Source organism: Salvia miltiorrhiza, chromosome 8, assembly GCF_028751815.1.
Source record: "Salvia miltiorrhiza cultivar Shanhuang (shh) chromosome 8, IMPLAD_Smil_shh, whole genome shotgun sequence".
Lineage (NCBI taxonomy): Eukaryota > Viridiplantae > Streptophyta > Magnoliopsida > Lamiales > Lamiaceae > Salvia > Salvia miltiorrhiza.
This window is the reverse complement of record NC_080394.1, coordinates 26,915,924-26,943,229: the sequence shown is the minus strand read 5'-3', so window position 1 is coordinate 26,943,229 and position 27,306 is coordinate 26,915,924. Positions and strand designations below refer to the sequence as shown.

Sequence of the window (27,306 nt, the reverse complement as noted above, 5' to 3'; positions counted from 1 at the left end):
TGTGTTTTGAGTTTGTAATTGCGTCGAGGGCCGGTAGAAGTGCCTAGGGTTTTGGATCCAAATATGTTTGATTTAACTAATGAATCATGAGATTAAGAGGGTAGAAGCGCCTTTAAGTCAGGCCAGGGTAATTTCTATCCCTTCATCCAAATATGTTTCCTACAATAATCATAACTTACTTGCCTTGAGCCAAATATGTTTTTTACAGTAAAATAATAATAAAAAAAATTCTCTTTTGCTCGTTATAAATTTATAATATATATAAAAAAAAACCACACCTTAAATCCATAATGAATTTGGATCCAAAACTGTTGAACTAATCATTAGATAGAGGTTAGAAGTGTTACTTATAATCAAGGGTAAATTGTATCCGGCCTTGGGAGTTCACTACACTTCACCTTTAGATTTATGCCACGTGTTCGGAGTCATTTTCAGAATTTGTTTAAATTGAAAAAGAAGTTGATTTTCTACATTTATCTTTGTAGCAGGATTTGTGATTCAATTTACGAGTTTTGATGACATCGACAAGGAGTTTTGGCAGCCCAATTTTGATGTGTCACAAATACTAATATTTGTGTTAAGTAGAGATTTGAAGGTATAAATTCAAGTGTAAAGTGTAGAGTAATTAAATTATGGGTTATGTTTGGTGGTTATTGTGAGAGTTCCCAAACCCAATCATACATATCTTACTACTTGTGTGTATTTTGGTCTTTAAATCTTGAGAGGACTGTGAATTAATGTTGGATTTGATATTTATAGGTGAGTTGATATGCATTTTTGTTGGTTATTGAATGAATTGTGGAGTTTCCAAGCATCATATATATATCCACAATTACCGGTCGGGATTATGTAATCTTATTTCTGAATATGATTTTTATTTGGTAGCCCACCAGCTCCAAGATAACAAGCAACCAAATGCGACTCAAGATTCAATCACAGCAACCTAAACTTCCTAATCTATTGGTATGCGATGTTTTTTCCTGCCTCTCTTAAAATCAACTTGAATGGGATTCCTATTGATGAAGATAGAATCATATCATATATTATATCTTTAATTATTGATTTGTCTTGTTGGTCAAGTTAGTTTGTTTCCTTTTAGATGTTTAGGGTTTTATTATAAATAGGAGTTTTATTTATGTTTTAGGAGAGTCGAATTGAGAGTTAAAATGTAGAGGGTGGAATTGTTCCCTTCTCGCGGTGTTCTTCCGGTATTCATGAGTGAATCAACGGATTAACCCTTATTGTACGTATTCCGGTATACAATGATTATCAACGGAGTTCGTATATTTATCAATATCAAATATATTTCACGCTTCTACCTGCATCAGTTGGTATCCAGAGCCTTGCTACGCTCCTACGCGATGTCTCCCCGTCAATCAACCGTTCAGAATGTTCAAGATTATCTCCATCGTGACGACGACCTTCTGTCTCAACAATTCAAGGAATTACGAGCACAGAATCGAGAGATCTTTGACTTCCTACACGGTCAATATGATCGACTCTATGCAGAACATCATCAAGGACGTTTCCGATTCGAGGACGAATCGTTTCAAGGATGGAGAGAATGATGAAGATAGAATTGTATAATATATTATATCTTTAATTATTGATTTGTCTTGTTGGTCAAGTTAGTTTGTTTCCTTTTAGATGTTTAGGGTTTTATTATAAATAAGAGTTTTATTTATGTTTTAGTAGAGTCGAATTGAAAGTTAAAATGTAGAGGGTGGAATTGTTCCCTTCTTGCGGTGTTCTTCCGGTATTCATGAGTGAATCAACGGATTAACCCTTATTGTACGTATTCCGGCATACAATGGTTATCAACGGAGTTCGTATATTTGTCAATATCAAATATATTTCACGCTTCTACCTGCATCAGTTGGTATCCAGAGCCTTGCTACGCTCCTACGCGATGTCTCCCCGTCAATCAACCGTTCAGAATGTTCAAGATTATCTCCAGCGTGACGACGACCTTCTGTCTCAACAATTCAAGGAATTACGTGCACAGAATCGAGAGATCTTTGACTTCCTACACGGTCAATATGATCGACCCTATGCCGAACATCATCAAGGACGTTTTCGATTCGAGGACGAATCGTTTCAAGGATGGAGAGAATGATGAAGATAGAATCATATCATATATTATATCTTTAATTATTGATTTGTCTTGTTGGTCAAGTTAGTTTGTTTCCTTTTAGATGTTTAGGGTTTTATTATAAATAGGAGTTTTATTTATGTTTTAGGAGAGTCGAATTGAGAGTTAAAATGTAGAGGGTGGAATTGTTCCCTTCTGGCGGTGTTCTTCCGGTATTCATGAGTGAATCAACGGATTAACCCTTATTGTACGTATTCCGGTATACAATGGTTATCAACGGAGTTCGTATATTTATCAATATCAAATATATTTCACGCTTCTACCTGCATCACCTATTCAGCTACTCCTCACGTTGTTTCGTGTCTGCAACTCCAAGCTTACGTAACGTTCCCACCACAGACAGCCACCCAGAAACTCTCCATATATAAGTGTTTTAGAGGCAGCTGGGAAGCTACTATCTCAGCATCCATGCTCATTTTTCTTCTTCTTATTTGCTTTCTTAATCAATTCTGCATACATCCAACTGATGCTGCAACATCTGTGATCAGCCTTGGGTTTTTCTTCCTTTCTGGGTATATACAGTAGACTTCACTTGTGATAAACATAACACTTGAGATAAAAATTTCATGTAAAATTATGGCCATATGAACAACTAAGATCAATGTTGAATAGATAATATTTTCAGTACAAACATGAACTAAGAATTCTATGTTGGTTACATCTATACAATAAAGCTTAGTAGCCAAATTGGAACAATGGATTTCCATATCCAAGTTCCATGATGAGGCAAGCAAAAAAAAAATAACTCGACATTATAAAAAACACATCAATGAAGCACTAAGAAGACAAGAAACTTGAGGATGCAGATCAACAAAGATCGATCTTCAAAAGCTCAAGTGCTCCTCATCATTCTAGGCAGATGTTCGAGATGGCTGCAATCCAAGGCTCTACGTTGTCTTCTCTGCATCAACTTTGATTGCATGTTTTTCTTTTCAAAATAAAATAAACAAAATTAGGAAAGCTAATCAAATTTTAAAAATTTGTGCCAGAAAATCAAAAATTGGCGCCATAAAGGCTCATTTCTATGTCCACAAAAAGTAATTTTAAAAATTAGTGCCGAAAAAAATACACGTGTCGAGCAAGTTGCTTTGTTGCCAAAATATTCGGCAATTTGCAATCGTCATATTCTAATGCCATAACACACCACTGTTGGATTAAATTCTTAATTAATCTAATTAGTGGACAAATATATATATATATATATATAGGGTGAGGTTAAAATAGAAACCCCCCTTAAGATGAAAACTAGGAACCTAATCTAAACCATTGATTTTAATAAAATAAAGGGGTGAGATTAAATTAAAGATGCACATTTTAATATATAATGTAAATGTAATTTTAATTGAAAGGGTAGAAATGTAAAGAAGGAAAATAAAAATTTACACGGTATTGAGAAATTTCAGTTTCATTTACAATTTCACTTTTACGGTGCATCTAGGGCTTGAAGAACCGCCGCCTTCTCTGCAGTTGAAGAACCATTGTTCTGCACGCCGGCGACGAAGCAACAAACGAACGGTTTGCAATTGAGTAACTGCCGCCTTCTATGCAGTTGAGGAGCCGCAGCCTTCTATGCAGTTGAAGAACCACCGTTCTGCACGCCAGCGACGAAGCAACAAACGGACGATTTGCAGGCCGACGCGAAGCAGTTGAGGAACCACCGATCTTCCTGGAATTCGGCAACAACGGCGACGGTAAAAATTTAACTTAGTGTTCCTTCCGTGCAACCATTCGAAAATGAGATTCATATGTAAATTTGTCGATTTCACCTAGGGCTTGAAACTATAGAGTAGCCGATTTGAAGAAAATTGAACGGAGTCAGAGGAGAAATAGAAGATGGGGCCGATCTGTGCAATAACCGGTTCGTGCATCTGAAAAAAAAAGGTGTCTTGGTTGCGGGATTTTTGGCCGGCGGTTGTGTGCTCCGATCTGTGCATTCCCGCAGGTCTGTGGAAGTCGACGGCCAACTCGACATCGCCGGAGAGATTACTGAAGTATGTGAAAATCTTGCTTAAAATGTGCTAAAAATTCGCTTATTCCATTCTTTGATTAAGAGTTGTGCATCTATGCAATTTAAACTATGAATATATGCATGATGGTATTCAGATTTGGCACTAAAGGGCTTGCAATTACGTTTGTATCATCGGCATCAGATTCTGATGTTCTGAATCAGGTAAAATACCACCATGCTGTTCTCTATTTTCCATGGGCTCCTAGAGTTTTCTGGGTTTACAATGTGCCCTTTTCCTGGAACAGGTTCAAGAGAGGTTTGAAGTTGATATAAAGGAGCTACCTGAACAAATTGATACTGCTACATACAATATGCTTTTGTCTTGTTTTACTCTTTATATTTGAAACTGCAATCTTCAATAAAGTAGAGTAAAGTCAACTTCATAAGCTATTCGTTTGCTGTCTTGCTGTGCATTCTGTTTTAATGTATATTAATTATATCATGATTAAATGCAATATTTTCACTAACTGGATTGGTGAAAAAAAAAATCGATCATTAGTTGATGCGATGTTAAACTCTTTGAACAAATGCTACATGAGTTTGTGACTTTGAAGTTATTTTTATACTATTATTTTCTAGCCGGTGAATGAAGATATTAGATCGAAATTGCTTTATTCTTAAAAATGTGCATCTATGCTCTTGCAAATATGCATCTATGCAATTCACTAAAGTTCATTCGCTGCATGATTTGATTCGAAGCTGTGCATCTATGCAATTAATTAAAGTTAAATTATTACAAAATTAAGAAGTTTCAAACTTCTATAATACAAGTTTCAAACTTCTATAATAATTAATTTAACTTTAATTAATTCGGTAGAAATCTATACAATTTTTTATCTATGATTCGGTAGAATTCTATACAATTTTAAAAAATATCTGAGCAATTATATGCAATACAATTTGTGCAACATCGTCAGAAATCTAAGCAATTGTAAAACATATATTTACAATTATATGCAATACAATGCGACAAATTTACAGAAACAAATTCAAAATTAAATACAATGATTCATGCAAATTCAAACTCAAATATGCAACACACTATTTTATCTATGCGGCAAAAAAATAAATAAAAAAATGAACATTTAAAATACTAACTATGCAATTAAATTTAATACTTATTTACGTATACAATCTTTATTAGAAAATTGTTTCAATCACAAAAGTTTAAAACAAAATAATTAAATTTAATACACGTATACGAATGCAATTAAAAACCCAATTATTTCAATCAAAACCCTTTATTTCAATAATTCAATAAAAATGTATATGCAATAAATTATTTGATGAATGCAACAAATCATTTAACTATGCAATTGACAATTGGAATACAAACTTTACATCAAAAATGAAAAGGTCGAAGTTTTACTACTAAATTATATAAATTCACATTTAAAAAGGGAAAAAAGAATAAGAAAAAGAAGCGAAAAAAATGAAATTAAAACAAAACATCTATCATTAATTAAGAAAACCTTAAAAGACAAATATAACCTTCTCCTAATTAAAAACCAAAAAAAACGGCAAAGTCAAACAAATTCCATCATTTTAGGCGCATTATTAATCAAATTAATCCTAACCACTAGATCTTCAAATTTAAAGGCTAAGATTAGGTTCCTAGTTCTCATTTTAAAAGAGGTTTTTATTAGAACCTCTTCCTATATATATATATATATATATATATATTATGTAAATAAATGCTAATATTATGTACTCCCTCCGTCCCATAATAAGTGGCCACATTCTTTTCGGCACGGAGATTAAGAAATTGAGTGTTATATGTTTTAATAGAGTGTGGCCTACAATTGTTGACCAAATTAGTGAGTAATTGTTGACTTAATTAAAGTAATTTTGGCATTTTTAGAAAGTGGCCTACAATTGTTGACCAAATTAGTGAGTAATTGTTGACTTAATTAAAGTAAACTTTGCCATTTTTAGAAAGCAGCCACTTATAGTGGGACAGACAAAAAAGGAAATGTGGCCACTTATTATGGGACGGAGGGAGTATATGTTAAATTTAATATTTATTATTTGTTGAGGGATCAAATAATAAATATTGATAACTTGAGAAGTTATATATATATATGGGGTCTAGTTCCCAGGAAACGGTAATCTATTTTGTATTCTTTTCCCATCGAAAAAATACGCTAAACAAGAAGAAACCGTATTATTGGAAGATCATATTGTGTCAACCGATTTTCAATTATGGTTACAGATTAGTGATTCTGATCTAAATATTCTCAAATTATCATCATAGAATTTACAGTAATTATGTAAATCCATTCTAACAACCACTTATCGAGAATACAATCATAACTTGAAGAAAGAAGTCATCGTTGTTAACTTCTTCTTTTTTTTGTAAAAAGAAAAAAATAAAATTAATAAAGACCTGAGACACGTGTCGCACATCCAGCTGCGAAATGCAGTGAACTCATCTAATCAAGTTGGATCTAAATATTACTCGAAAGAACCAATTTAGTTAGGCATTAGAGAAAATATTGTTAATTGAAAGAGTTGGCGCCTAATCACTTAAATCACAACTTACTCAACTCATCACCATTAAGAAACCGGACATAGAAATCCAAGATTCTGAAAGAAAAGAATGACGTAGCCAAAACCTATCATTGCTTTCTTGATAAAAAGTGGAGTAGTAATAGTAAAATAGCATTCCCACATAAAATACTTGATTCCAAAACCCACTACCAAAGTAACAATCTCTTTTTTCTCTCTCTCTCTTCACTTCTGGAGAGATGAATGAACCTCAAATTCATCACAGATCTACTAATCACAATCCTTATAACTTCAGCACCAAATCCAGGAGCGGCCGGACTAACCTGGCCTCGTGCGCCGTCGCCACGGTGTTTCTGCTGGCCATCGCCGCCGCCTCCGTCGCCGTCTACTTCTTCCTCTTCAAGCCCAAGCCTCCGCTGATCGCCGTGAACGCTGTCCAGTTCCCGACATTCTCCGTTGCCAACGGCACCGTTAACTTTGAGTTCTTCCAATTCGTCACTGTGACCAACCCTAACCGCGATGAATTCTCGCACTACGACAGCTCGCTGCAGCTGGTATACTCCGGCGAGCCGGTAGGCACCGTCTTCATCCCGGCGGGGAGAATCGGCGGCCGCGGCAGGCAGAAGATGTCGGCGAAGTTCGATTTGCAGAAGTACCCGCTCCCGCCGCCGTCGAGGGCGGCAATCGGTGGGGTGGACAGCGTCGGCGGCGCGGCGGAGGCCGGGGGCACGATGGAGATTGAGACGCGGATGAAGCTGGTGGGGAGGGTTCGCGTGCTGCGGGTGTTCATGCACCGCGTGGAGAGCAGAGTGAAATGCGGGGTCGCGATTGAGGTCACGCGCGGGACTGTTTTGGGCGTCCGCTGCTGACGTCAGTCATGCTTCCTGTTGCTTTTTCTCCGCAAGGGGAAAATATTTTAAAGAATGTGAACCTTTATTTAGTAAGGAAAAAAAATAGAATGTTGATATCATTAATTAAAGTTAATATTGCATTCGGATTGATGTAATGAGATGATGGGATTTGCTAAGTGCACAAAAACAAATTCATGCGCCATTTCAATCTGTGGTTTTTCTTCTAATTTTTGGAAGGAATATTTGTATGCAAGTTTTGTACACATTCTTTGTTCTCTTTTGATCAAATAAATGATCTTCCTCAATGACTCAAATTATACCTTAACGCAAGCAAGCCACTTCAATGCCTGATTCGCCTTTTTGATTTTCTCTTGGACTTGTTCCTGCAAGCAAGGCAATGCAGATATGTTTTCAACTAAAAAAGGAAATGAGCAATGTGTTTTAAGTAGAATACCTGTTGGTAGGTTTGGTGATGCCGAACACCCCCTTCATCAACCCCTTCACATCCACGGAGCGCTCCTTGGTGATGCTATCGTGGTAGATCTTGCTTCCTATCTCTGCTATCGACTCTTCCACTTCTTCCAACGTTTGGTCCACGTTGAGCTGCAGCTGCCCTTTCTTGATGACGGTCACACTGAATCCGTTAGCTTTGGCTTCACGGTAAGCATCCTACAACCACGAGTGAAACGAGATGACTATTCTTGAGGTAAAAGTTTTTCATTGAGAATGAGACAGATGTATTTCCAAAGAGAAATGGATTTACCTTGGGCGGTCTAGCAACGACGAAAGCATTTCCATTACCAAGCACTTCCATCTTAGCTTGTATAATATAGCAAAGATTCTTGCACTCACCAGCATCCTCGAAAGCAATCACGTGATATGGCTTCGGATCCAGTTCTAGATCGGCAGCCATCTCCAATGAATACAAACCCGCTCTCTCCTCCCCATCCTCCACAGTGTACAACTCAATGCACTGACAAAAACATAATTCAAACAAGGCAGATATATCGTTTAGGGAAAAAGTGTCGAGGAAATTATCATAGGCCACACAGCGCATGCCACTTGCTAATGTTATCGAAACTTTTGAATTAATTGAAAAACACAAATGAAACGCGCACCAGGACATGGGGAAGATCTAGCCACCACAGGTAATCTTCTTCCTTTTCTTCAGCATATTCACGATACTTGCTCACAACAGCTTGAGGCCCGTAAAGTTCCATTTCCCTCCTCACCTTATTGAGCTTTTGTTTAATGAATGCTTTTTCGGGGAGTTTTTCCATCAGCTCAGCTGCTTCCTTTATTTCTTTCTCGGTGATCCATCTGTCCAAATCTTTCCCTATGTCCCTCATTGCAGCTTTGGCTTCCGGGTCTGATTCTGCATTGTAAGACTCCAGAAAACCTTCAGACCATTTCTTCGTGTGCTGCCAGAACTCCTTTCCTGATCTTTTGCCTGCCCTAACAGAACCATCACTACCTTCTATAATGGTCTTTGAAGACTCTAAATTATCTTTCTGAACTCCTGCCCGTAGATCAGAGTTATCTGCTGCTACAGCACCATTCTCGAGGGACGATAGTTTTTCTGATTTATTAACAGCTTCTTTTGGAGTTTTCCTCGAGAGAAACGAGCTTTTAAGGCTTTCAGTAACAAGTTCCTTCCTTTGTTCCACAAAGTTGTTAAGGAACTCGGGGTTCCTCTCTGCAGGTGGGATTTTCCACCGAGGTATGATTTTCTCAGGAGGATCATACACGCTAATGCCATCTGTTGTAAAAGTTAGGAGCCACATTAACATAACTATGTGTAACACTATAAAGAGGAAGATAGTCAGCACAATTTCTCACAACACAACATGGATCATTAAATATATTCTCGAACCCATATTGAAAAGAATGGGCTCCTCATTCTTTTAACCTCCAATGATATATAAAAGGTAGATTTAACCTCCTCATTCAACATCACTAATAGAAATTAACATGGCTTGCTCTCTAAAGCAAACAAGTTAGGGCTGTTTATCTCTATTACTGAACAGAAAGAAGATGGGTTTTTTATAACATCAAATCCACTAAAAAGGATAACTACAAAGCTCAAACTTTAGAAAAGAAAATGAAGCAGGAACGATAACAAAATTGAAAAGAAAGAAAGAAAAATGAGAGGATAACAAAGAAACTTCAAGGTCTTAAAGACAGATATCAAGAACGTCACAATGGAAAGAAAGCCAAGCATGATAAACTTAAAAATAGTAATTAATTAATACTATGGTAAAAAAGGGATAAGATATGTGCGTTGCGATACTTGAGAAATGATTATAACATGTTTGGCAGGTCAAATACAACTAGTGCACGAGACATTTCTTTCCCACGCAACCATATCAACATGCTCATGACCCACCTAAAGCTAGCAATTAGCATTTCTTATAGATTTACATGGATAATCAAATATATTGTTGAACCCATATATTGAATAAGAAAATAAACTAAGCCATGGTTTGATATCTAAAAGAAAGCATACATAAGAGATATATTTTACCTGTTCCATAATCAAGGTTCTCAATGTTTGAATGAAGATACTCATGCAACTTCAGCAACTTTGTGTTTTCTTGTTCGACTTTCTTCTCGAGGCCACTAAAGAAGGTGGCTTTATCTTCTTCATCCATAAGATGAAACGGATCTCTTCCTGACAGCTCATTATCCCTTACTTTGAATACAATCTCCCTAAGCCTTTCATCCTTCATCCATTCAAGTTCGCTTTCAGCATCATCACACTTAAGCTGCGCCAAATCAGTTTCTGAACCAGATTCTAGACTTGCTTTCTCCTTTGCAATCTGATAACTATCTCTGAAGCCAGCTCCAATCTTGTCCACAATGGGCTCAAATTCATGGAAATTCTTCTCCATCCAGTTTTCCTTCCTTACTAACGGAGCTAGCTCCTTCTTTATATCATTAACTTCATTAGCAGTAGCAAATGCAGACTTCTTTGCTGTATCTTCAGGCACCTTTTTTGCCTTGAGTTGGCCTGCTGCATCAACTTTCATAGATTTTGAATCTTGTATGTTGCCCAGAAAAGATGATGCATCACTTTCGCTATTACAAGTCTGGTGAGTCCAAATATCTATTTCTTTTGTCTTTGGGATATTGTGTGCAACGTTGTTAGAGACACTAACGTCTTGACCAGAGGATATTCTGGATGTTTCTGAATGATCTAGTGTATCCACATTTCCTTCTGCAGTTTCACTACCCATGCTATAATCTTCAATTGGATATGAAAAATCGTCTATTCCACTTATAGGGGTAGGATCATGTGCTTTTTCAGTTAAATCCATTACCGGACTTGTGCTACCAGATGCTACATTTGCAGTGGGTACCAGACTAGAACTGTCAGTGCATTTGTTGTTTCCCACATAATCATTTTGGTTCACCTCTGGTGTTTGATGCTTCCTCGAAAGGTACTCCCTTGCTTCCTTGGCAGATTTTATGATCCTCAGCTTTTTTGGCGAAGAATTTTGTTGTTGTGATTGCCAGCCTGAACCATCGGAATGTACATTTGTATCAGTTAAGTTTGAGAATGCTGAAACCTTCTTCTCATTGCTTGCTTCAGATCTCAAGCTTTTAGTGCCACTTGGGATGATGTTGTGGAACTCTGTCTCACATTTGTCGTCTGAAGCTGCATTAATCGACAGGTCTGAAGCTGCATTAATCGACAGTTCAATATCATCGTCGTCTGTGTCAGTGATAGATACCTCATCCTCACTAGGAAGTTCATTTTCTGAAGTTGCATTGTGGTTTGAGGACTTTTGCAGAGCATCTCTTCTCTCAGTTTCTCGTGCGTGCCTTGCCATTGCCCTGATTTCTTTGATTTTCCCTTCAAGTTCACTTTCGAAAGTTTGGTCCAGTTGATTATTTGATCCCTTCGCCTTAATAATGCTGCTAGCAAGTTCTTCTTTATCAAGTTGAGGCCTCTTGATCGACATGCCTTTAGGCTCTATAGGCACCTGCATTACTTCGACACTACCTTTCACCAACTTCTTCTCCTCTTCCTTTCTAGCTTTCATTTTTCTCCGCAGCATCTCCTTCTCAAACGCTGTGTATTCACCTCTACTATCATCGCCAACAGTGAGGAGGCCCCTAATTGCCCAAATCATAGACAAGCCACATAATACTAACGCTCCAACTCTTGACATACTTGGAAATGAAACTGGCTTCACTGCTGTGGCACTGCGAACTGATCCCACAAGACGTGATTCCTCAGCACCAGATGATCGCAGAAACTTAGCAACTGAACTATTCTTGGGAATCACGTTGCTCCCATTCTCCATCTCTCTTGCCAAGTCATTTGCAAAAGATATCTTAAAATCAACTTCAGCCAATACCTCAGTTTCATTATCCAACTGAGGATCAATCCGACTCCGCCTCATAATCTCGTCTTCATTCACCACTACCCTTTCCACTTTACCTTCACTATCCTGAAATACGGAAAATATAGGACCAGTTCCAATCCCCCAAAATTGGGAATCTTTCTTATACTGCTCAACCCAACCCTCCAACTTGTTCCACATGATAGATTCACCTATTTTCTTTTTAGTTAACTCCTTCTCGGAATCTATCACACCCTCACTCTGACTAAAATTATCATCAACAACATTCTTCCTATCTTCGTCATTAACACTACTACCACCCTCGACATTCAAGGTTTCAAAATTCGACTCATATGTATGGAGTTTATCAAATTCATAAACAAGGTTTTCACTCACCTGCTGCTGCTTTTGTTGTTGGGTGAGTTTCTTCCTGAGATAATTCTGGCGGCTTGAAGCTCTGCCAAAATGAGCTGAAATCCGGAAATTTCTCGACGGAATTGGGCGGACTACATATATTGGAAGCGGTTGTTGCCTCTTGGAGTTTGGTATGGTTAGCGTCGAAGGACTTCTCCTCCCTTTCCATGTGAGGAAAGGAATTAATGGAGAAACTTGAGGATTGGTTGAGATTCTGGAGCTTGGAAACTCCATGAGCATATGCAGGAGGGGAGAGAGAGAGAGGAGTTTGGGGAGGGTTTAAGTTTAACGGCTTCGCTGCGTAAACCCACGCCCAACTGACTCTCATTTATCTCTCTTTTTCCCCCTAAAATTAACTCCAATATCTCTTCTTTGGACTTTACGATTCTATTTAAAATATTTCTACTTCATTTTATATTATTTAAATTCTAAAAGTCACATTTCATCTATTTCTTTATAATGTTTTTGATGAATTAAAACTTAATATTGCATATTTTAAAAAGAGAACAAATATTTTTCTTTAAAAAATAATTATTCCAAATTTCTCTTCGTGGTGAGGTAATATCTAGAATCTAAATCAACTTATATACAGATATAAAAATGAAAATAGTTAGGAATAAATTTGTTAAGAACTTACCAATATGTAATTCAGTGTATGGCAATGCTATAGAATGTCCACGAATTTCACGCCTTAATTTTTTATTTTTTAATTTAATCCTCAAATCCTTATTGATTCAGTCTAGTTCTCAAAATTTATAAACCATCAAAATCTCATTTTATATTGCAGAGTTTCACACACATGAGCTGCTGTCTGAGATGAAACTGTTTCTTACAACATCAACAATATATGGGCTTCTGAGATTCAGACATTTGGTGCAAACTTCCAACACATACATTTCAAGAAATTGTCAATACATACTGTTGTGAATATAGCAACACATTTTCAGATTTGAAGTTACATCTTTTCTGAAAAGGTAAGGAAAAAACCCAAAGAAAACAACAAGCAGCATTAGCTGCAGAAGTTGGGTATGCAAGCTCCACCATCTGGGTTCTGTTGTTCCTTCCATATCCGCCCCGTTACACGAAGCTTAAGCTCTTTCCTGTCTCCTCCTGAGAAAAAGAGCGCCATATTCCGCTGTATGATTAGGCCGTCGTGGCTGTCCCTGACCTTCCGGTGACTGTCTCTGATGCTCCGAGGGGTGCCCTCCCATATAAGCTTCCGGCCATTCCCCCCAACCTCCAAACTGTAGCTGTAGTTCCGGGCGTCCATCTCGTCTCCCATGAATCGAAGAAAAGCCATGTAGACAGGAGCCATGCCCAGTTGGAAAGCTTCGAAATGTAGGCAAAAATACTGGCCAAAACAATGGAATACCTGCATAGCAAAAGGAACAAGGTCTTCTTTATCAGCATTTCTAGGATTTTAGTGGTGAAGGATAAGATTTTGACTTCAGATGAGTTCTCACTACTCACTAGCATCCTTCCAATGCAACTTATCTTATAAGCTACTCTGCATAAGATTTCCTAGGATTCTACTGGTGAAGGATGGAATTTAAATGGATTCCGAGTTCCACAAAGATATTATTGTCCTAGACTGCAGATGTGTTCACTATCATCCTCCGAATACAATTTTCTTGATAAGTACTTAGTAAAAGCTAAGACAAGAATTGTACTCTGAACAAGATTTCCTAGAACTTTACTGGTGAAGGATGGAATTCAAATGCATCCCAAGTTCCACAAAGATCTAATATTTATGCACAATGCCATTATAGCCCAGTAACCAAGTTCAAAGAATCATTTAAAGGAACAAGATTAATCTTTGAGGAAACAAACAGTGTAGTGAAACACTCACAGTTAGCATCCATGTGGCATTCTCTACATCCCGAGGATTTGATTTAACATAGCGATGATTGAATGTGCAGCCAGAATGCATATCCACTTTGTGATCATCTCGTAAGTGAGCAACTAGGTATGGAATATCCCCAACGACGGAACACTCTGATCCAGCATAGGGGCAGGTGTAAGGCCTAAAATTGCAGGCAGCCTCGTGCTTCAACTTACTATAATAAGGAAAGATCTCAGGACATCCAAGGGAGGAATACTTGCAAGGAAGTTCAAGTGATTCAGCAACTTTTTCTAGTGCTAAACATCTTATATCACCAAGCTCATGCCTACAAGTCGGACATTTGTTATGAACCCTTACTTTACATGTCGAACAAATGGTATGACCATTGTGACACTGCAGAAACGACTTTGCATTAGGACAAACAAACAACAAAGTATAATCAGCATAACACTGAGCATCCCTATAACAACAAGATCAATTTCGTTTGAAGGTAATCTATCAGAAAGGGGGCTTGCAAAGGTCCAAACAATCAAGTAAATTCTCATCTACAAATTTCATATCAGTAGCTTGAAGGTCAAATGCTAATCCGAGAAACATCAGTATGCTCAAATTTCATCACTGTAAATCTCCTGACGGTGTTCTATTAAAGCAGAGGCAATTTTAAAACGTGCCTCAAGTCTTGTGGGACAGCCCTGAACTTATCTCACATTGTTCATTTTTGCTCAATTCTATAAGGGGGCTTGTCTTGTGGGACGCCCTGAAATATTCTCCATCACAATTTTTCACAAGTATGCAGAAAGGGAAACAAAGCAAACCAGTATAAACCCAAGTTTAGGAAGGAAATTTCCCAGGGTTTAAATTTATTGTTTTTGTATCTTCCCAAACAAGATCAAGGTAGAGTAAAGGTTCATTCAAATGCCAATTTTTTTTTTGAAAGAATAGTGATAAAATTTCTTATCTTTGCAGGAATTCAACCAAATCGGTGAACCCTAAAATAAGACAAAAAGGAAATTTTGGTGAACCCTAAAAAACCAATTCATTCACAAATTTATCCCAAATCAACATCAGTTCGAGCAGGGATATAAACAAGGATCGGATTCCATGAATTTCCAATATTACAGCAATTTCCACAAATTTCCAACCTGAAGCATCAATCAACACGATCCCACAAAAACAAATTCTACAGATAAAGCAACCAGAAAAGTTCATCCTTCAAGTATATAAACCCATCACGAAGGCATCTAGAAACCCATTTCCCCAAAATATCAAGATATTTTTTAATCTTAAAAAGAAGACGGCAGCAAAAATTACAGGGAAAAAAAAGGCTTCAGAGATAAAGAGAGGAAGAGAGAGAAACCTGATGGATTGGAGGGTACATAGAATTGGTGCAAACAGGGCATTCTAGAAGCTCGTGAACACTTGTAGCCGGATTAATAACCATCCCATTCAGATTATTGGTGTTGATATTAGTGTGAGATGGCTTCGATGACGAAAACTGAGAAGAGATCTCATCTTCATCCATTAATCCATCAGTCACGCATTCAATGCTGGATTCCATTCTCGAAATTGTTTACTTCTTTGCTCAGATCAAACGGCTGATCATTTCTGGAAGTTGGGGGGGGTGAAAGTGCGAGGAATTTTTGCCCCCTTCTAGGGCGAAATTCTGAATTAGGGGATTTCTCAGAATTCTTTTTCGAGATTTTAATATGATTGTGGAAGGGTTACAGAAGAAAATTGGAGGAGCCGAGGGTTCTCAAATGAAGGTGCTTTTCTTGATGGAGCTTTTTTTCTCTTTACTTTTTTTAATTTGTTTTCGATTTTGCTTTAATGTGTCTGTGTGTGTGAGAGAGAGAGCGCGCCTCTGTGTGGGGTATAGTTTAAGCAGAGAGACTTGTCCTTTCACTTCTTGGCCATGATAAAAATTAAAAAAATTGATTGCTTTTTGTATTGATTTGCAAAAGGGTTAATTATAGTTTATAACCTGAACTTTCAACAAATTTCGGTTCATAGCCTCAACTTTAATTTATTTTTTGTATAGTCTGAACTTTGAGAAATTATTTAATTATAGCCATAATCACATCAAAATTATGACATTAGCTCTTCTTTGTCGAAATTACATATAAAACAATGACCGATTTTCACTAAATTAGAGTTTAACGTATTCTACATGAAAAGAGATTTTCAATAATAGGTAGCCCATCGTCATCGGACCACCGATGAAGTCATAATCGCGTCTTAAAGTTGACATCATTTTACTAATTTTATGGTTCGATTTCGACTACACCAATGGTCCGATGACAATGCGCTACCTACTGTTGAAAACCTCTTTTCGTGTAGAATACATTAAACTCTAGTTTCGTGCAAATTGATCATCATCACAGCTGTAATTATGGGAAAGAATAGACTACTAACATAATTTTTGTGCAATTGTGGCTATAATTAAATAATTTCTCAAAGTTCAGGCTATACAAAAATTAAATTAAAATTGAGGCTATAAATTAAAATTTGTTGAAAGTTCAGGCTATAAACTATAATTAATCCTTTGCAAAATGAAAAGGGTTGGGGGATAATAATGAATTTCACTTATTTATGAAAAATATGGTTTCTTCAAATGTCAGACCATATAGGGAAAGTTATTTCAGAGAGTTGAGGGTTCTGAACTACCACAAGTAATAATTAATTTATTAGAAAGATGTTGATTGGAATGTTAATAACATTGAAAAATTAAACTCTCTTCGTCTCCCTTCAAATGTCTCAAAATTATAGAATAATTTTATAATTTTTGAGACATTTGAAGTGAGATGAAGGGAGTAACATAATTTACTTTTTTTACATATTAAATAAATTCAATCCGTGAGTGTCTTAAAGTCAAAATCACTATAATCATCAACATTATATAGTACAGTACAAAATTTCTTGGACACCATGAGGCTGGAGGCGAGGGTGGAGGGGAGAGAGAGAAGAAGAGTGAGAAGAAATTGAAAATTTGGTAAAATAAAATAAAAGGAGGGCAACAGGTATAATTTTTCATAAAAAAATACTTTTAATTTTTTTTAGTAAATATTTTTGTTATATGAGAATGAATAGTTTTATATATTAACTCTAGTATATATCCATAGTACTTGAGCGTTTACTTTACATTTTGCATTATTGATAAGATGCATGATTAAGTATATTTATCTCCAATCTCATCCTTTTAATGGAAATAAGAATCAAGCAAAATTAGCTTAAATGATAGATATAATCAAGACCAAGGATTTTGGATATCTCAAAGTTTCAATTAATCAAAATTCACAAGTAATAATTTTACTATTTTTATCCATCAAAATTAATCATTTAAAGTAAATTACATTTAGCTTATTTTCTGCGAATACATAACCAAGAAATAATTTTATAACCAAACTACTATGAATTCTTGGGCCAATTTATTATACACAAGCAGAGTTTATCCAAAACGTATCTATAAAATTTTGAAATATCTTAAACAATAAATATACAACTAGAAAAATATTCACATTAATGATACAGATTCTTGAATATGGCAAGAAGATGGGTTCCTCTTAGATAAGACTAAAAGGGCGGAAAATGTTTTCTTCATTTTTTCTATTCTTTTGAAACAAAATGGGACAAAAATGAGCCCTGCTTTGGGGTTGGGGAGCTCATAAATGCAGCTTTCATGTGAACTACTAACTCTTGGTCAGTATAAAATATTTGAATTCTTGAATAAGTAGGTACATTTTGCATGTCACAATTATTTTAATTTCGCTACCATATGCACCTAATAATAAATAGAGTTATTGTTAAAAGTAGCTAAAATTTTGAAACATATGATAACTTTTTAGTCTAAATTCACAAATTACAAATATAAGTATGAACTTATCTCTTTATTGTTCAGCTTATAGCAGGTATAAATTTACAAAAAAATTGTCCAACTGAGAAATGATTTGGCTTGTCGAAAGCTGACCCAACAATTAAAAAAAAGAAAAAGAAATTACATTAGATGTCAGCTCCCAAATGTCAAATTTTACATCAAATTAAAATATGGAGTAGTAAAATTTTAAGGGAAACAGTGGCATTTCGGAGCTGATGTGAAGTAAAAAAAAATTGATGTAATTTTTTTAATTGTCGAATCAGCTTTTGAGATTTAATTTAAGTTTTATTTGTAAATTCAAACTAGCACCATGAGATCAAACTTCAGAGTCTTATTTAATACTAATAATCATATAAATATGTTTACCACCTTAAAAAAAATGTTTGTCAGTGCGAAGGATGCTCCTCCATGCAGGGGGCAGTAAATATTTTTTTTTTCTGTTTATAATATTCTGAGGAATAATAACTCATGTTAGTATTCAAATGTCTCCGTAGTTTATGTAAGTTCATGCAAATACGCCCCTAAAAAAAAGTTCACGCAAATACTTCAAACTTGACAATTATATCATATGAATATATTATCGCAAAATCAATTTTGCTTGCTATACTTTTATGAAATATGTTGCTCCTTTTAATCAAATACTTATATTTATTTTTCGTTGTGAATAACAGCGGTGGTCCAGAACTTTAAAAGCGCCCTCCATTCGACAAAAGAAATTGCGTATTTGAAAAGTTGCTTGGATTTTTGCCAGCAGATTGGGTTGTGACAATAATTCCTAGTAATGATTGTCGAAGGTGTTATATTTGGAGTTATAGTGGTATAAAAGCATAGCTATTACAAATTACTTTAAGCAATATTTTGATGATTAAATTTAATTTTAAAAGCAAGACAAAAAAGTAGAAAGTAGCACTAGAGTGACACACAGATTTTTGAAACATCTTTGGCTTCTTTGGTTGGTTCGACAACAATTCCTTACTCCTCCCGTCAAGATTTCCATTATTCTTCATGCCCTTTATAAGCTATGTGCCCTATGGCTACTCTCTCTCTCTCTCAATAAACTAATAAGTGAAATTGGCCCCGATTTTACCATTGAAAAATTCCGTTTCTTATTCACAAATACACAATACCTACCGTTGTATCATTGACAGTGCGTATTAGTTGTTGTTGCCGGCTTCTCATAGTCTTCAATGATTTGACATTTTCCTATATGCTCGCCATATTTCCTGTCAAAATCAGTTGAATGTATCCAAATTATATACTATATACACAAAATATTTTGTGGATAAGTTTGAAGTCAGCTACATTAATTAAGTTTAAAGTCAGCTATTTTTTTTTCATTATCTCGCAAACCACAAATAATATAGAGATTAAAAAGTTCGGTGAAAACTAGGAAGTTCACAAAAACGTGGCTGCAAAAATGAGGTAAAGACAATAACTAAGTGGAAATTGTCCAAAACTAACTACAATTTACCTAAGGTCAAAGTGTACCTTGAGAAGAGCTGCTTCGATTACTCGTTCGCTCTGCAGGAGACGAAATTTTGGGCATACTCTACCATTGGTTTGGAAATGCTTCCCGGTAGTTCGCCTCTTCAGCCGTTGTCAACTGATGGATAGTAGCACCTCTTGCATTAGTGTTCAGTAACCTCTGAGCTAATCTGTCTTTAGAAGTTTCTTTCTTTTTCAGCATTGATGCGAGCGTTTGTTTCTTGCTTCTACTAGAAGTTCTAGATCCATTACTTATTTCTGTATCATCCCCTACATAATAGGATCTTGAAGTTGAAGCAATTGCAGCATCTCGCAGCATAGCTTCATTGTGCTCCCGGACTTGTGCAAGCTTTGCTCTCTTTAAGGCCCGCTTGTCTACTTCTCTCGTTTTTGCATCTTCTCTGTCCCTCTCCCGAACATTCTTTACAGCTTGCTTTAGCAGCTGGTGCACCACATTACTGTCAGCATTTGGACTTGATTCTTCTGGCTGGTTTTGGTCGACTGCCTCTTCTGTTGTGGAGCTCTCCTTAATTGGTTTCCCTTCATCGTCTCGAAGGATGATGGGTCCATGAAATGGGCAAACTCTCAAATCTTTTCTTTGACAAAGTGCACCATTCTTCAAAGGAGCTCTACATGGTTGGATTTCGAGAGGCTTTTCTTCATACACAAATGCCCGCATGTTCAATTCTGCAATTTTCTCGGCTGGTATAACTGCATCCTGGTCGACCCTACCCCAGTGACCTTCAACATCCAGTCCCCTTTGGTTAGCCAAAACATCCTCGTTTGGTCCCCAGCGGTCCAGGAAAGATCCCCATTCAAGAACTGGAGCTTCAGCCAAAAGCTCACTTCGTACAGGATCTTTGTTACTTTCACTACTCCGAGCATTTCTTTTCTCGGTTACATTCGACAATTTTGTAGCTCGTTTTGCGTCTCTTGTACTATGAGCTGTTGATGTACTGGGGGCTTCAGCAGTTTTAGAACAGCTTGGACCTACTTTTCCTTTGTCAAATGTTTCTACGATACCTTCTTCCCAAATCTCTTCTTCTTCAGCATTTACAATTTTACGAAGCTCACAGCCGGATTCTTCACATTTTCTTTTTGTTGATTGAATGAGATTTCTTATATCTATGAGATTTTTCAAAGCAGAATCCCTGAAACTGAGATCAGCCACTTCTACTCTTATAAGAACAGAAATCCACTCCTGCACTGCAGTGAGATGCTTAGTGACTAGAACCTTGTAGAATTCTCTCAGAGCATCAATAACAACTTCGTTTTCACTATCCTCTCGGACTTTTTTCGCCTCTCTCAAAGAATCAAGACGGATTTGATGTAGTTCTGAGTTACGAAACTCTTCCATTTCTTCATTATCTACTGGATCAAACTGCATGTCATCATCCTTCATCCTAAGAATTCCTAAACACTCATCAATTTCATCAATATTGATCTGTATCTCCTCTTTTATGGATGAGAAATTCGCCTTCAAAGATTCAAATTTCTTTAGTAAGATATCTCTTGTTCTCATTTCCCTCTCCCTTCTCTCTTGTTGTATGCGGGCTGCGTTAGCTTGCAGGTTAGGAAACTGGAAGCGAAGGGTATTCTTGAGATAATCATAACCTAATCTGAGTTGTCGATAATGAATGCCAAACGAATCATTCCACTTCTCTAAGAACTCGATTGACTTTGAGCGAAGAAGAGATGCAACAGAAGCAGGAGGAGGAAGCGGATGGTTTCTTCTAAAACCAATACTTAAGCTAAGGAATAGATCCAGGTTCTCAACAAGAAGACTTCTGAAAAGCTTCGAGCGCATGAAAAGCTCATCTACTATGAGAAGTGCAAGATACCGTACCTATAACAGAAAGTTCATCAAATAAAGTTATTTAACAATATTTATCATTAATGAATATAAATCAAAATATAGAAAATGAAGACAGCACATTAGATAATATACAAAAACTGAGGTCTACAGCTACAAAACTTAATACAAATGTTCTCACAGAACATATACATAATTTGCTAAGAAAGTAGTAATAAAACAAAGAAAATAAGCCAACCGTTCTAGCATAAAATAGAATGCGGCAATTAAAACATGTTCTCTGATATCTGGATAAACCAAATTTGAATTACGTAGCAGACTTAACAAAGATCATGTGAACTGATTAAAGCTACACGGGGAGTAGTAAAATTGATCCCGAAATAACCACTAAGAAACATGCCGAGAGCTAAATTGCCCAAACTCTAAACCAAACACGCACTTAACCGAAGAACTCCAAATTTAATCCAAACACACACAACCAATCTACAACAGAACATGAGAAACACAGCAGAAATAACTGATAACATCTAAAATTCATAATCATGTAGAGTCCTACCTGCGAATGGTTTCGCTTCATGAGAGACATTAGAGTTTGGGAGGCGGAACGGAGCTCCGAGTCGGAATTACGCACCACGGATTTGATCGCCTTGAGGAGGCGCGGATCCACCTCCGCTGCCGTGGATTCGACGGCTCTCTCTATCAAAGCCATCGCCGCCGCCTTCTCCCTCTCCTCCGCCATCACGGCGTCGCGATGTGGATTTCTAGTCAGTTTATCGTTGGTCTTTTTTCCCGGCGGCATCCGATTTTGTGTATTTTTCGTGAAATGTGAATGAATTCAATTTCTCTCACTGTTTGGCTAAGCCCCAGCTTTATTTGACGATTATATCCTTGGACACCATATGACTTGTAGGTATATGTATGCCAAGGCGATTAATGTAATTTAACATTATCTTTTATTGTGTGAACAACACGACACTGCAGAGGCGGTCAAGGACCAATGTTATAAAGTAGGGGTGAGGAACGGGTCGAACTTGGACCAATCCGAATCGATCTGTCGGGTTTGATGAACCGAATTTTTTTAAAAAATGGATCGACACAGAGCGAATTTTCAGAGAGGATCGGATCGAACCCGAACATCAGATCCGATTTGGTCCGAATCCGACCCGTCGATTGTCAGATTGATTTAATAACACATTACATTAGATTACATAAATTGTTGCATTCACCATTCCAAATAGCTAATCAACTTGGAACAACTATACTCAAACAAATTTTAGGTGGTTGACTATCACGTTAAATTCTGAAGCATTCATTAATATTTTTTGAATTTTGATTCAGTTCATAATTCATTCCACACTATTAGATTATAAATTTAGAATTTAGGTGAAAAGTAATATATTTGTTAATATTATTATAAATATATAAATTTTATTATTATTTTATAAAATGTATGGGTCGGTCCGAGTTCGGCGGGTTCGAGCGGGTTTAGACCGGAACCGACCCAAAAACTTTTCGGTCCTAAAAAATTGACTCGGATCGGATCGCCTATATCGCCTATACATATTGGGTCGGTCCGATCCGAACCGAACCCGTCGATCCAGATCGGTTTAGCGGGTTCGATTTGGGTTTGCTCACCCCTAGTTATAAGTCAATGTTTTCTACTTCAAATAAGAGTGGTGTATTCAATTCAGATTTTATAAGATATTATTGTATTTCACATGTCAATAGGTATTGAATTCAAAATTTAAAAAGCCTTAAAAATCTGTTAGTATTCAATTATGACTTTTAAATATCAATCTAAATCTCGTGGTATTGAAATTTTCAAGAATTCTAATATGTCATGGATTTTGGAGGATTTTAATGTCTTAGTATAAATACAAAATCTCTACACAAATCTCACCTCCCGATAAGAGATTGTCAAGTATTGTCTCTCTCTCCCTGCCATACGTACGACTTCTACAGAGCCATGCCGCTAGACTTCCTCGAAGGCTGAACTCACTCTCCAACTGAGCATATATAAATTCGGATGCAAAGGCTGCAGTTCCATTTCTGTATATTATAGTAGAACTAATAAATGTGCTCTGCAGCTGAAAGGAATGGTGTGAGATCAACACTTTCTTTGAGGTGACGAGGGCAACAAGTGGGTGTTTGTCTTGATAGACGCAGCGAACGTAGCGAACAAGAGATTAAATCAAATGGTAAGATGGGAGCTGAGAGAAAATTCAATGGCAAACTACATATGAGCTTGAGTAGTTTGTGTAGAAAAAAAGGTATATCTTAAAGTTGCTATTGATTTGCTAGAGTGCATAAGCTTGAGTGGTTGCCCTCCCGATACCATCACTCACAACACAATTATACGACATGTTTGATCAGTTCCTGTACTGTGTGTGATGTTATGTTGATAAGGATAATTTGATTGTTTTTTTATAAATATTTTTTATAATAATAATCTATTGACTTATAAAGTCTATGAAAATAGAGATAAATCAATCTAATAATATTTGCTAAACTCTACATAGAATTAAGACATTCCATGGAATTAGCATAATCCACAGATTATAAAAAATGTGTCAAAATCTTTTAAATTCTTAATTGAATACACTCCCTAAGATAAAGATAATTAAATAATCTTATCTTATGTAAACGTTTAATAGATTGGATTATTACTAGGGAGAGCCTGTGATTAACCCCGAGCTAGCACTATCTTCAGGGGTTGTTTGATAGCCAAGTTTAGCCCAAATTATTTAGTTATACTGAATTTTCTGCTTATTTGGTAACCTTGTTTAGTTACTATTGGGGGCCATTGGAAAGGCAATACCCGTCGATATAACATTGTTCCTTCTCGTTTATGTTACTAGCGAATTTGGCAAGTTTAATTTAACCCTGCTGCTACAGTTCATATAATTTAAATCATTATTTCAATTTTACTCTTTAAAAAAAAACCTAATTTATTTTGGGAGGGACGCTATTTGACCACAGACCTTGAGCTATGAATATTTGCGTTGCCGACCAGGTATTCTAAAATCTCTTGTGTTCTTCATCGACATTATACCAATTTTCGCGTGGGTTCGTTGATTTGTGCTCTGGAATTCGGAGTGAACGAACCTATGGATCGATTTAGATGATGAATTTGTGATTTCTAGGGTTACATGTTCTTCGTTAACGATGTGGATGTTTTTATAAAACTAAAAATTATGTTGTTCTTATTTTGTACGCCAATATATAAATCTTGTATATATTGCAGATATGGCAAAAAAATTGTATTCTTCATTCAATTTTTTATGCATTATCATTTTCTGAAGAACTTTCAGAAAATGTAGTTGAGAAATGAATTCTTGCTTATTTTTCCACAACTTCTGCCTGTTGATGGTGTGTGACTGAGCAATTCATTTTCTTCTTTTGTAAGGTATAAGGACGAAACATTATCTTCATGTGGTTATTGACTAGCGTGTGGCGTACCAAGAATTGAAACCTAGGCTAGCTTTTCTTGCTGTGTGAAATCGTAAGACTTGCATTATCAAGGGTGCGAGAGGGGGAGGGAGAGGGGTTAATGTGCTGATTCGGTTTTTGTTCGGATTTCATCCGGAATCCACTACACCTGTTATGTTTTTTTTTTTGGAGAATAAAATGTGTACAAAGTTGATGTATTGTGTTGTGTTTGAGCATTTAAAATGTGCATTACGTTTGCCTTTCAATATGACGGTGATAATTGTGTCTTTAATTGCATATTATATATCACTCCCTCGATTGAGTCTTGGTAACAATGAAGAGGGATAGGATTAGCAAAACACATGTGTCATGGCTTATTGAAGAAATAATGCATCAATTTTTGTTTTAACTTGTTGTTATAATTGATGTCATAATTAGGTTGAAAACAAAAAAGAGAAATATGTGGTATAAGTGAGCCATTTAGCATGTTGTACAAGATCCCCGACCAAGTTAAGCATCTCAAAAGGATGACAAATGTGAGTGATATTGATTGTATGAATAACTTGAGAATGACCGTAACACGTTTGGGAGATTATGTCACCTGTCACGACATTTTGGGTCGTTAAAGGACGGTAGCTATGTTAGCGTAGAGGAACAAGTCGCTGCATTTTTATCCATATTATCACATCATAAGAAGAATAGGGTTGTTCGCTTTGATTTCTAGAGTTCAGGACAGACAATCTCTCACTACGTTCATGTAGTCTTGAATGCTAAATTGAAGCTACATGTCAACTACTCGTCAAGCCAGAACCTGTAACAGATGAATGTAATGACTTAAGGTGGAAATGGTTTAAGGTATGAAATATAAAAAATGAAATAAATGTTATGGACATATTCTTTAGTTTGAATACAAGCTTAGCCAAAATTCAAACTAACTTCAGTTGATGTTATGATTTGATAGGGTTGGTTGGGTGCACTAGATGGAACATACATAAATGTTTTGGTATCTAACGCAGACAAGCTGAGGTATAGGACCTGTAAGGGTCAGATATCGACCAACACATTAAGAGTATGTGACAGAAATTCAAAATTTATCTATGCTTTGTAGGGTTGGGAGGGTTCCGCTGCACTCTAGAGTACTCCGTGATGCACTTAACAGGCCACACGGACTTAGAGTCCCAAATGGTATAACATACAGTAGAAATCTATTGATATACATCTTATTTAATTACATTTAATATCTCATTTATGTGCAATATATATAGGAAACTTTTACTTGGTCGATAATGGTTACGCTAATAGCGAAGACTTCTTAGCCCAATACAAGGGGGTAAGATTTCATCTGAAGGAATGATGACCAAATTGTGTTAGACACTAGAATACAAAAGAATTGTTCAACCTAAGGAATACCATAACGCGTAATGTTATGGAGTGTGCGTTCGGTATAATGAAGATGTGTTAGGAAATCCTGCGAAGCACCACAAACTATCCAATAAAGACCCAAACCAGACTAATAATAGTGTGCTTCCTCATCAATAACTTCATACGTAGGGGTGAGCATCGGTTCGGTTCGGTGCAAAACCGAACCAAAAACTCAAAATCGAAAACCGAACCGACGGTGAAAATTGAAATCGAACCGCACCAATAGGGGGCTCGGAACCGAACCGAAACCGAACCGGTAAAACCGTCGGTTTCGGTTCGGTGCACCGAACCGAAATGTGCAGTTTTATTTTTTTGCTTTTTTTCGAAATTACCTATTAAAAATGGTAAAAAAAAATGCACAAATTTCAAATGTCAAATCCCCAATGATAATACCAACATCACAAAAACACAAATTCTAATGTCAAAGTTTAACAAATAGCAACATAAACAAGTCTTAGCTCCAAAAAAACAAAAACATAACAAGTCAAGAACATGTCTTCCATTCTTCTTCCTTCAAACTTTCTTTTGCTTGAAACCTTCAAGTCAAGAAAATTGTGCAGATCGAATCTGAAGCTGGTAAGGAATAAAAAACATAAACACGAATAATGTTGCCCAAATACCAGTTCATTTATACTGATTCTACAGCGATAATATAACTCTCTCAACCTATCTTCTGACACATAAATACATAATAAGGAAATTAAACAGTTCATTTAAATCTCGATGTATCGCACCACAACTCACAAATATATCATTAGTACATGAGTTTGAAAAACCAAATCTTAACCACGATGAAATGATCTCATATAAAATTTTATGATTATGATGCTTAAATATTAAATACTAAAAGATAATAAACATAATCACAAATTGCCCAACATGCCAAAATAAACTGTTAACTAATGGCGCTGACCCCACCATTCCTTCCCCCAGCCGCAAGTTAATAAGGAAATTAAGTTATTGTTTACTGCAAATAATTTAAATGGCAATGGATCTAAAATAACTAGATTTACATTGAAGAATTTCCAAAGAAGGCGTGAGGCCAAAGAAGGCGCTGAGGATCTAAAAACAAAAATCAAACTTCTAGAACACCCAAATAGCCTACCACCTTACCTTTTGTTGGAAACGGCTGCTGCTGAGGAGTCGCCGGACGGAGGCGCC

General features: G+C 36.4%; 4 protein-coding genes and 1 long non-coding RNA gene across 6 annotated transcripts; 2 read left to right on the top strand and 3 right to left on the bottom strand.

Moving 5' to 3' along the window:
* Positions 1-3,649: 3,649 nt before the first annotated feature.
* On the top strand, positions 3,650-4,616 carry LOC130997359 (uncharacterized). The gene is made up of 4 exons (XR_009093059.1): positions 3,650-3,843; positions 3,923-4,143; positions 4,256-4,322; positions 4,406-4,616. It is a non-coding gene; the product is annotated as an uncharacterized LOC130997359 (long non-coding RNA).
* A 2,291-nt stretch (positions 4,617-6,907) lies between these two features.
* LOC130998258 (uncharacterized) lies at positions 6,908-7,537 on the top strand. Its single transcript, XM_057923690.1, has one exon. It carries the CDS (start codon positions 6,908-6,910, stop codon positions 7,535-7,537), a length of 630 nt encoding a protein of 209 aa, XP_057779673.1.
* Positions 7,538-7,696: 159 nt separating this feature from the next.
* LOC130997358 (uncharacterized) lies at positions 7,697-12,656 on the bottom strand. The gene is made up of 5 exons (XM_057922649.1): positions 10,044-12,656; positions 8,638-9,278; positions 8,283-8,492; positions 7,974-8,188; positions 7,697-7,902 (listed from the first exon to the last, which is right to left on the bottom strand). The coding sequence occupies exons 1-5, from the start codon at positions 12,520-12,522 to the stop codon at positions 7,860-7,862; spliced, it is 3,588 nt and encodes a 1,195-aa protein (XP_057778632.1). The 5' UTR covers positions 12,523-12,656; the 3' UTR covers positions 7,697-7,859.
* Positions 12,657-13,151: 495 nt separating this feature from the next.
* On the bottom strand, positions 13,152-16,003 carry LOC130997356 (E3 ubiquitin-protein ligase SINAT5). The gene is made up of 3 exons (XM_057922648.1): positions 15,483-16,003; positions 14,132-14,518; positions 13,152-13,654 (listed from the first exon to the last, which is right to left on the bottom strand). Exons 1-3 carry the CDS (start codon positions 15,681-15,683, stop codon positions 13,292-13,294), a joined length of 951 nt encoding a protein of 316 aa, XP_057778631.1. The 5' UTR covers positions 15,684-16,003; the 3' UTR covers positions 13,152-13,291.
* A 2,919-nt stretch (positions 16,004-18,922) lies between these two features.
* On the bottom strand, positions 18,923-22,212 carry LOC130997355 (UV-stimulated scaffold protein A homolog). Of its 2 annotated transcripts, XR_009093058.1 has the most exons (3): positions 21,851-22,212; positions 19,485-21,327; positions 18,923-19,219 (listed from the first exon to the last, which is right to left on the bottom strand). XR_009093058.1 is itself a non-coding variant. In XM_057922647.1 (2 exons), exons 1-2 carry the CDS (start codon positions 22,091-22,093, stop codon positions 19,546-19,548), a joined length of 2,025 nt encoding a protein of 674 aa, XP_057778630.1. In that variant the 5' UTR covers positions 22,094-22,212; the 3' UTR covers positions 19,304-19,545. The 2 variants fall into 2 exon arrangements, 1 of the variants encoding a protein (XP_057778630.1); XM_057922647.1 differs by lacking the exon at positions 18,923-19,219 and having other exon boundaries at positions 19,304-21,327.
* Between the last annotated feature and the right edge of the window lie 5,094 nt (positions 22,213-27,306).